The sequence below is a fragment of the Triticum dicoccoides genome, chromosome 6B (assembly GCF_002162155.2).
Source record: "Triticum dicoccoides isolate Atlit2015 ecotype Zavitan chromosome 6B, WEW_v2.0, whole genome shotgun sequence".
In the NCBI taxonomy this organism is placed as follows: domain Eukaryota; kingdom Viridiplantae; phylum Streptophyta; class Magnoliopsida; order Poales; family Poaceae; genus Triticum; species Triticum dicoccoides.
Genome location: NC_041391.1, coordinates 472919350 through 472930323, shown reverse-complemented (window position 1 = coordinate 472930323; position 10974 = coordinate 472919350). Strand labels below are relative to the sequence as shown.

General features: G+C 39.9%; 1 protein-coding gene across 1 annotated transcript; it reads left to right on the top strand.

Annotated features, from left to right (window-relative positions):
• Positions 1-891: 891 nt before the first annotated feature.
• LOC119324518 lies at positions 892-4725 on the top strand. Its single transcript, XM_037598304.1, has 7 exons — positions 892-1064; positions 1174-1336; positions 1623-1926; positions 2242-2436; positions 2585-2728; positions 2824-3002; positions 4399-4725. Exons 1-7 carry the CDS (start codon positions 1019-1021, stop codon positions 4502-4504), a joined length of 1137 nt encoding a protein of 378 aa, XP_037454201.1. The 5' UTR covers positions 892-1018; the 3' UTR covers positions 4505-4725.
• The last annotated feature ends 6249 nt before the right edge of the window (positions 4726-10974 follow it).

Genomic DNA, 10974 nt, shown 5'->3' with positions numbered 1-10974 from the left:
GGGAGGCAACTCGGAAGTCTTCGAGAGTATATTTCTTTTTTGTGTGTGCCAATGAGGTTGATATTATTGTAGCATCTTCATCTTGTACCTTTTCTTAAATAAAATGCCAAGATTTATCTTTTTTTTGCGAGAAAACTTTTGATCTATTCATGTTCATTCATGGCAGTACAACGAACATCAGAAATAATAAAATTACACTAGATATGTAGATCATCTAGCGAGGACTACAAAAAACGAAAGCAAGTCGTAGGTGCGCCGCCGTCATTGTCCCTCCCTCGCTGGTGCTGAGAAAAACTTGTTGTAGTAGACAGTCGAAAAGTCGTCATGCTAAAGCCACATAAAACCAACACAGCAAAATAACAACCACCACCGATAAAGAGTAACGTAGATCAAAATGATTTACCTTTAACATGTTTAGTTTTTTCATTAAATTAGTTGGCATGAGCGACCGACAAAATCATAAATTTCAGAAAACCTGACCGTCAAATCTTTGGTTTTAAGTTTCAATTCTAAAACTTAATATGAGCAACCGACAAAATCGTAAGATTTAGAAGCTGCGACCCACAATTGTAAGTTTTAGAAACTAAAAATTAAAATTTGTTATGCCTCATATGGTATCCAAAAATTTTGCGGATCGCGAGACAATACAACGGATGGCACGGCTGGGCAGGTCCTGCGAATTTCCGAAAAAAAGTTAGCAGATAGTTGACATATTTTGCTCCTGCAAAAAAAAAAGTTCACATATTTTTTCAGTAGAAAATGTGCATGCACAACCAGCCCGCAGTGTCTGGCTGATTTATATGGGCCGGGCTTGAGCGCTTGTGACGAGGATACCAAATATTCTCATCCGGCCCGGAGCACACCAACTGGCGGGCCCTGCCTCTAACCCCAGCCGTCGCTCGCCGTCGTCCTCGTCCTCGCCTTCCCCATCAAGCTAAAACCTCCCTCTTTTCGTCGAATCCAGCCACCATGAAACCCTAAGACCACCGTCCTCCCGAATCCTCCATTGCCCTCCCCGATGCAGGCGTTCGCGCGCCTCTCCTCCCCCGCCGCCTCCAGAAAGGGTAAGCAATCGAGCCCAAATGGGGTGTATACTTGGTGAATGCACCCGTTTGGCGGCGCGTAACTGTGTTCGAGCTGATGTTTTGTTCCGATTATTTCTTCTCTCTTCAGTGGTATTGGGCGTCTCTGGCGCGGTCACAAGGCCGTGCTACCGGACATGGCGGTGGAAGGCGCATGCGGCGCCGCTGTCGGCTCCGGACCCACCCAAGGGCAAGAAGAGGGAATGGATATCCAAGAATGAAAGGAAGGCTAGGATGAAGGAGTTTATTGAGGGGTAGGTGGCCTCAGCTTTGTAGCATTTGTGATTACGATTCATTGGTTTCAGTTTGGAGAATTTAGTGATTTTGCGTCAAAGGATTGCCATTTTTGTGCTGTTCCCCAGATTGGATTGTGAGAACTAGAAACCAACAGGATAAACGTAGTGGAACTCATGTGTAATCTGTATGAAAAGTCTGATCAAAGGCGGCAATTGCACGTGCCCTGATACTGAATGGCTTCTGCTTTGCTCTGATTCAGTGATGCTCATGAGTCTTGCATTGTGTGCGTCTGTTTAACTGCAGTTATCAGGCATCAAATGACGGTAGATTTCCGACTATGCAAATGATTCGTCAAAGTGTTGGAGGGGGTCACTACACAATTAGGGATGTACTCTCAGAAGTAAAGTATAATCAGATAAAGTTTCCGTTTGATAAGTCTAAGGCAGCCCAGCTTCAGGAGACAGCTGAAGGTGCTGAGCAGTCAAGGCCAGAGGAGGACAGTGGGAACAGTTCATTCAACTCTCAGAGCTTTAATGGAAATCAGGATGAAGATGACACACTCCAATCCCAGAAAGATTCTCCTGCTGGCACTACAATCATGGAAAACGTACACTCTCCTTCTTTCACCTTTATTTTCAAACTATTCCTTGAGTGCTCTACTTCATTTTAATGTTTAAATGGGTAACTGGAAGCATGATTCCAACACAGTGTCTTGTGTGTCTTTATTTCATATGCCCATGTCCTGCAAACTGAACAGTGGAGATCTCTAGAATCACAAGAGTCTTTTCATATCAATGGAGAACTGGAGTTACCATGCAAAATTTGCACACTGCAGATGACTGCAAATATTCTCCCAATATATTTTTTTGTATGCAGATAAGATTTTGTAACCATTTTCCTCAAAACTATTATGCATATGCAGACTGAAGCTTTGATGTCTTTGGACGCAAAGGAGGCGAAGTTACCGCTATATAACTCCGAGGCAGCCCAGCTTCATGAGACAGGTGAATGTGCTGAGAAATCAAGGCTCGAGGAGAGTGGGAGCAGTACATTGAGCCCAGATGACACACTCCTCTCCCAGAAAGATTCTGCTATGGGCGCTACAATCATAGAAAACGTACACTCCTTGTTTCACCTTTATTTTTAACCTACTCCTCTGGTGTTTTTAGTTCAGTTTAACGTTTCAATGGGCAAGCTGGAAACATGATTCCAGCAGTATCTTGGGTTTCTGTATGTCATATGCATAATACTATGTTGTCCCGCAGAATCAACCATTGGGATCTCTAGAGTCAGAAGACTCCTCTCATTACAATGGAGAAACCGAGGTTGCCAAGCAAGATTCATTTACTGCAGTAGCAGATGCAAATGACCTGACTGTATCGAGACAAGCAGAAATTGATATCATGAAGGTTCTAATGCTATGCACTCAAAATATTCTGCCAAAATCGTTATTTTGTATGTTGGCAAGATTTGCCATTTCCTCAAAATTATCATGCCTATGCAGACTGAAGCACCCATATCTTTGGAACTGGAGACTAAGTCAGACTGTGGGAATAGTCAAGGGGAAACTGAAGTTAACAAGTTGCATTCGAACAATGAGAAAAAATTCCAGGATCCAACTGAACCAACTGTATCTGATCAAACTGAACATGACACAGTGATCAAAGGAAATGTACTTCACAGGTATTATTTGTTACATGCTAAATGGCTAAGTGCTTATAGTGATAATCTATACCTACTAATAAAAGAAATAGGTATTCTTAGTCCGTCATGCTATTTTACAGAAGACCCCCTGATGTTTCTGACATTAAACCCGCAGTACATATCAAATGTTTTTTTAAATACTCATATCTTCTAAACCGCAACTCCAAATTTAACATGTTATATATGGAATTTGATTAGAAAAATATATAGAATCTGAATATGATGTTATTTTACCTGTTAACCATTTAAAAAAAATACTATCTAGGGTGCAATCTTAATCAAGAGTGCATTATCCGTCTTTCCTTCATATACATATTAAATCTACATGCAAGCCTTGTTTAAATAGAATACATGTGGAATCTTGAACGCAGCGCTTTCGTAGGCGAAGACCACCTTTGTTTGGGCCATAACAACAAATACTCAGATTATAGACCATTTTTTGTAAATTAAGAGCATGTGGTATTATTTTCTCCCGTTGCAACGCATGGGCCCTTTTGCTAGTACTTAGTAAATTAAATGCATGGGCAAGTCATGTCCTTACATTATTATGATATAACTAAATATGCTTGCATTGGTATGATGAACCGTGAGGACTGATTGCGTCATTTAGCCTTGGTGATAGCCAGTTCCCAGCAAACCGTTGGATTTCCATCAATTTGTACCAATGCCTTTGTTCGATCCTGTCATTGAGAAAATGCTTCATGCTATCAAGCACTGAGAATTCATTCCTGATAATCTTACTTAGAAGCCTCAATTGATTTCTGAATTGTGATTTAAGTGGGTGGTTTGTTGGTCCCAGGGTACTTGTCATCATAATACTGCGAGGGAACAACCAAAACAGTGCCACTGGCACTCTGGGAACTTGGTTTGGACATGTTTAAGATCCCTGGTTGTGGTTCAGAATGCAAGAAAAATTATTACTTCAATTCTTTTACGGTGAATTCCTGCTGAAACTAACAAATTTCTAGTTCTGACTACCTGCTGACTAGGGTTAGTTTATAGTTTGACCATGTCATTTGATTCAAAAGCTCAGGCCCCATAACGTACCACTATTTGCAGTAGGTTTGTATAAATGTATCCATAAATCGTTTTCCTTTTGTGAATTGCTTGTCTATAGGGATGTTCATGTCAGTTTAGTGCTGTTCCAACAAAACCGGCAAGTGGTGAATTAACACTAAACATGACACCCTCATTTGTTCTGTTTTCATTTTGCTAGTAAGGAAACTCACGGTTTGACATGGTTTGGAGAGATGGAGTTTGTACACCCTATTGATTACAATTTACCTTAAAAAACATGCTGGGCATTTCAGCTGTATTTTGTAAATGTTAATGCTGGACGTCCTAATCATATTTTGTCTCTCTTTATGTTGCGCAGAGAAGAGAACCCCGAGGTCGAGGGGCAGGGATCAAGCAAGACAAGTCTTTTAGGGAGCCTGAAATCTCTTGCTTCTGGGATCAGAAACTTCTGGAGAAATCTGTAAATTTGTCTCATTTTTGGCTTGGAGCTAACACACATGAAGTCCCCTTATCTATCATTTTGTGAGCCTGGAGCAGCTTGTGAAGCTTTGTGAAGGCTACAGAGTTAGTGATCTAAGTGCCCCTTGTTTAGCGTTTTTGCGAACCTGAAGAAAGCTGTAAAGTTTTATTTTTGCACTACGGGACATTGGTCTGACTCCTGCAGTGTCACGTTACTTATAAGCTACTACTCCGTCCCGTAGTGTAAGACGTTTTTTGGCATTAGTATAGTGTCAAAAAATGTCTTACATTATGGAACGGAGGGAGTAGATAAGAGCTTATTTTGGTGCATCTAATGTTTACAGGCTGGTCTGTCATAATGCAATGCTGTGAAGATTATTGACGACAGGGCGGTCCTCTTTGCTTTGCTTGTTGTCACAAAATGTACTACTCCCTCCGTTCCTAAATAGTATAAATCTTTTTAGAGATTCCAACAAGGACTACATACGGAGCAAAATGAATGAATCTACACTCGAAAATATGTCTATATACATCAGTGTGTTGTAGTCCATTTGGAACCTCGAAAAAGTACGCCCTCCGTCCAATAATGTAAGACGTTTTTCTGACACTACACTAGTGTCGAAAAACGTCCTATATTATAATATAGGATAGAGGGAGTATTTAGGAACGGAGGGAGTAGAAGATAGTATGATCAGTAAACCGGGACATAATTTTAGCAGAGGAACATAGCCGTTGAAAGCAAGGAAACTGTAAGCTCCTATCCTCACTTATGTAGACAGTAGACTGGCGAAGAATTGCCAGATCACCTCAGGATCCCAGTCACATTGTTTCTCCATCAAACTCTTAAATCATTGGAATGACAACTCGTATGAACTGTCCTGCCAACTTCGTCGTTGAATTTTCTCCAGTTGATCCAGTGTTGCATTCGTACAGGTCCTGCTGCTTGATGGTCCAATCCAAAATCACCAACTCTGGCACTTTAGATAAACGTTATTTCCTTTCAAGGCATTGAGGGCCTTGTTTAAAGGTACTGGGGCTTGAACATCAGTTGGTATCTGCGATGATTTCTGTATTGCCGGCACTCGATCTGAAACTGTTTGTGCAACTGATGCGGCCTCTGGAAAAACTGAAGCTGGTACTGTGGGTTCGTGCCCTCTTTGTGCTCTATAAAAGACTCAAATTGACTAGGTGAATGGACTTGTACCATGGCTTGAACATCAATTGGAATTTGCACCGATTTCAGTGAAGTGGGCACTGTGAGTTCCATGGCCTCATTGTGCTCTGACCAAGACTCAGACGGATCACTTGGTTGGACTTGAGCGCACTGAATTCTTTGTGCATCTAAAGCACACCAAGCAGTCTCATATCTGGCGTCATCATTTAGGCATCTTTCTCTTTTTGGAAAAATTGATTGAGATTCTTCATTACCATGTTCCTGAAGTGGAATAAAACATTTCTTACAATCTTTGATATGTAAAAAGAAGAAAAAGGTTGAATCTGATAACCGTGAACAGATATACTTATTCTTAATACATTTTGAGATGATCCTGGTTCCTTTGCATCAATATTTGCATGAGCATGCAATTGACAATGCAGATAAAAAAGGGGAGGAAGGAATTAAGAAGGAACTGGTGGAAGGCGCCATTAGCACTTAAGAAAATACTGGAAAGAGAACTAGAGCGTGTGTGCTAGTGACAAAAGGTGTGAGACGATCTGGGAACGGTTGGAAGAAAAGGTAAGGCAACAGGGTGCTAGATTTAAGCAAGTATTGTCCGTCCGATCATTGAAAAGAAAAGGCAGATCTAGTTGAACTAGGAGTCTAATTGAAACCTTCTCCTTCTTCATCACACAAATAACTCAAACTGCCCTATATGACATAGTAAAGCTAAAGGTGTACATCAAAGTAAAATACAACACAAAAATCTGATTGGAGACCATAAAATCTGAAATAGGAATAGGTCCACTTAACCCCATGAACTATAAAACTATGGTATTTAAACCCCTGAATCTACTGCACAACATTACCTGATCTATTGCACCCTGGAGTGTGTCATCACAACTAGCCTTAAAGAAAGATTCACATCGTTTTGAATAATTGACTACGGATGTCATTGACGGATCTAGGGTGGGGTCATCACGGGGGCCATGGCCCCCATACACAAATCACAAATTCTATTTTAGTAGTGCAATGTTTGTCCATCATACTAATTTTGGTGTAGTGTAGTATATTTCTTTTCTAGCCATTGTAATGTTGTTCATTGTTGGCCCCACATTGTCAAATCCTAGATCCGCCACTGACTAATGTCCATATCGAATGACCATTTTCAAAAGTCTTTCCATTTCCAAGGATCCATAGGCAATGTCTGCAGCATAGGGAGCGTTTGGTTACATTGCTTACTAAGGAAATTGCTCGGCTAGCCCAGCTAACAAGCTTTTCGCTTTGCCAACCTTGCCTGGTCAAACGCTTTGGTTCTTTTTCTTACCAGCCTTGGCCCGTGAAAATCGTTGTCATGAGTGGGTCACCGATTTTCCCCCGCGCTAAGTTTGCCGACGGAAGCGAGCTGATTTGGCTCTCCTGAGCTAGCAAGGTTTTTCTGGCCCACACAAGCTAGCTGGCCCACAAAAGCTAACATATTTTAACAGTTCCAAACGCGAACCTTGCCCGGCAAGGCTATAACTATTCTTGCTAAGGATCCAAATGCTCCCACAGAGTTATTTGAAACAAAAAGTTTGGTAAATACAATATGCCGAACTTGAATGTCACCAAAGAACAACACACCTTGCTTTTGTCAATGCCACATTAGCTCTTTTTCTACCATCAAGAAAGCCTATATCCCCATTAAGATTGCACCTAACCATTGAAATTAATACTATATCTCTCTCGTCACCTTGAGATGCATCAAAAGTATTTACTACAACATTCAAAAACGTGTCCTGCTTAAATTTCCTAGTATTCCTCCTAGAACATTCACTTGGGCCTTATATGGATATAAGACATCGGCGCTTGTTTTTCCTCCTTCACACATGCTGTGATAATTTTGGACCAAAGTAACGCAAATCAGTTTGATCAATTGCTGAAGAACAGAAACTACTTATTTTTTTAACATGCTACTTGACAACTGAATCTTTAGATATACCTTGTGTTAGTCTTTCAATAATATTGACTGCTATAGTAGCTTCAACCTGTATTAAATTAGCATCTCTACGCTCTTCATGGCCCTCAATATCAATAAGTGAATAGGGACCATAATATTTGCCATGGAGATAATCCTTGGTATATTCTTTATGAATGACATATTCTCCATTGGTAATTGAAATGTCGTAGAATTCGAAGTTTGGAAATTCAATAATAGACATCTGCATCATGTATTGCGTGCTTAGCACGCGTTTGATATAATCCATGTCGCGCAATCTCTCATATAGACTTCCTCCAAGTCCAACAATTTTAGAAGCCTAGCAATTATATTAAGGAAAAATATATGAGAAACTATCCGTGTTTGACAATATTCAGTATTAGATAAGATGACATTCATATGATCTTATACAAAGACACGCCTCGCTCTTCACTAATAATGATAGTTGTCGATCGTCTTTCGGATTAGCTTCCTCATCAATGACCAAGATGTTGTCACTTTGGTTCATACTTCAAATCCTTCTTTACAGGCATGGAGATTGTATAGTTTCCACCCGGCAAATCCTTCATAGAGTTCGCATATGCATCTGGCCACTTTAAAGAGTTTGCTAACATCTCAGAATGGGTCTCTTCAAATAATGGTGCGAGAAACAACTTCGGGACACGGCAAAATGTGCGGCGGGCTAGGGCTCATGTCAAACAAAGGCCTAATACATCTACCTACCTAAATAAATTATAAAAATATATATAATTTGCACAACATAATGTTAACACTATTATGGGGTTGGGGGTTGGGGATTTGCCTCCCCCACCCCGGTGCACTTCACCACGTTGTATTTATTATTTGCAACAAATTTCCTTCAATGGGTGGCATATTTCGGCTACGAAACAATACAATATCACCAAGAGAATAGTCATTCTTTTGAGATAAGACAACACGATGAGAAGCCATTTTTCATAGCAGTGTTACTGGGGCACAAGCAATGACATCGGGTTTGTTCTTTAAAATTGCGCCTAGAATCATGACAACTTCTAGTTTTACCTGTACCAGGCGAACCTAGATTAGCCTCACAGGCTCTTTGTGACAACAATTGGCCGCTAAAATCCAACTTATAGCTGCTACATTTTGTGACTCGTTCAGATCAAAACCATCAAGGTCATTCTGAATTCTAGCATACCAATCTTTAGTGTCGCATTGCTTACACACAATAGTAGCCTACAACATCAATTCAAGGATTTAAGTGCACAAAGAATGAAAAAAAGACGTTACAGTTGCATAAATCCAATATATAGATAAAGTTAGAATAGAATAGCAATAGAAAAAGTGGAAATATATGAACAAAGCATACATCAAATTAAAAAATCACATTAAATAGATAACTAGTCAGGAAAAATAAACATTGAAAGTAGCTTATTGCTTACATGAATGTTTTTGCCCAATATAAATGAAGGGCTCTCTTGAGCGCTTCCGAGATACGATTCTGTGATACCATTTTAGTGAGAAATCTGATTTCAAAAGGGCCTTGCACCAGTGGCTATTCGTCTAATGTGCACATATCTTATCTCATTTCATAGAAAATATTTATCATATCTGGTGACCGGATGACTTCGAGTTATAGCACCTTAATATCATCACCATCTCTAGAACGAGGCTTCATGACCCACACTAGCTCATTGATAGCTTGTGATTTACCTGGTTTTTCTTGTGATGAAGCCAACATGATATCTCGCTGTTGTGCTTCATACTTCTCATCTTTCTTTACAAGCATGGAGATTGTATAATGTGCACATATCTTATCTCATTTCATAGAAAATATTTATCATATCTGGTGACCGGATGACTTCGAGTTATAGCACCTTAATATCATCACCATCTCTAGAACGAGGCTTCATGACCCACACTAGCTCATTGATAACTTCTGATTTACCTGGTTTTTCTTGTGATGAAGCCAACATGATATCTCGCTGTTGTGCTTCATACTTCTCATCTTTCTTTACGAGCATGGAGATTGTATAGTTTCCACTCTGCAAATCCTTCATAGAGTTTGTGTATGCATCTGGTCGCTTTAAGGAGTTTGATAACATCTCAGAATGAACCTCTTCAAATAGCGGTGCGAGAAACGACCTCATGGCGTGGCAAAAGGTGCGGCAGCCTAGGGCCCAATACATCTACATACCTAAATGAATTATAAAGAATGTACAGCATTTGCCTCCCATCAGCGCACTTCACCACGTTGCATTTATTCAATAGTTATTTATGGTTGAGTAGATGTATTTTATAATTATTATTTGCATCATATAATCACATAAAATGATGTATTCATACTTTATTTTTGATTTTAATTACAATTTTAGTGTTTATGACTTTATAATTATTTTCATGATACACGACATATAACCGTGAAAGTATTTTTCCACTCTACTATATTTGTGAGGTCTGGTGTACCTCATTCGCACTAGGGCCTCCATAATTGTTGGAGCGGCCCTGGGCCAATAGAAAAGGAGGTTAGGGGCGGAGGAAGGGGTGGGGCTTGGCGAGGGAGGAAGAGGGTAATAGGGTGTAGGCGAGATCGGGCAGCGAGCAGAGGGAGGCAAAGGCTGGCCGCGGAGTCACGGCTATGGATGGGAGCACGATTCAGTGATTGCAACCTACCAACCTCTACAGTACTACCCTTCATTCCAGATCCAACAAACAATACTGGCAAAATTAAAGAAATAGTCTGGGCTTGGAATAAACGACGACCCAAGTAAAAAATGGTTCTCACTACCAACAAAATTTCAACTCATGTAAGAAAACGAAATTTCAACTAATCAATTTAGGAATGAATGACAACAACATATAAGAATGTCTAGATTGCAATACATTTGCTCCTTCTGTTGTTGACTAGTAATCGCGTACGTGTAAAATTGTAAATGCACATATTGACTAATGGAAAAAAGTGATGCATATAGTATTAAATTTTATTAAGTTTTTCAAGCTATATAATAAGTTCACATAATTTTCTACCGAGATAAAATTGTACATACAATGCAATTAAGCTTTCAGCTTTTGTTAAATATTTTTTGTCTTGAAGATTTTATCTCATTACACAAGTAGTGTCAAAAATCGTTTTACATTATGGGACAGAGGGAGTAGCAGACAAACCATTGGGCTGTCCTATGAAATTGGGTAACTAAAAAGAATATATAGTATGTGTCCCAGAGATTAAAAATGAAGGGGTTGTTTGGTTTGAGACTAAGTTTGCCAAAGCTTGCCACACCTAAAGTTAGGCAAGTTTGACCAACTTAGAGCATCTCTAGCAGACCCCCCAAAATGCGAACCCGCATAAGTGTTTTGCAATT

Coding starts and splice junctions, on each gene's coding strand:
- LOC119324518 (XM_037598304.1), top strand. CDS start 1,019: ATGCAGGCGTTCGCGCGCCTCTCCTCCCCCGCCGCCTCCAGAAAGG. Junction 1,065..1,173: donor CCCCGCCGCCTCCAGAAAGG/GTAAGCAATCGA, acceptor TTCTCTCTTCAG/TGGTATTGGGCGTCTCTGGC. Junction 2,437..2,584: donor GCGCTACAATCATAGAAAAC/GTACACTCCTTG, acceptor GTTGTCCCGCAG/AATCAACCATTGGGATCTCT.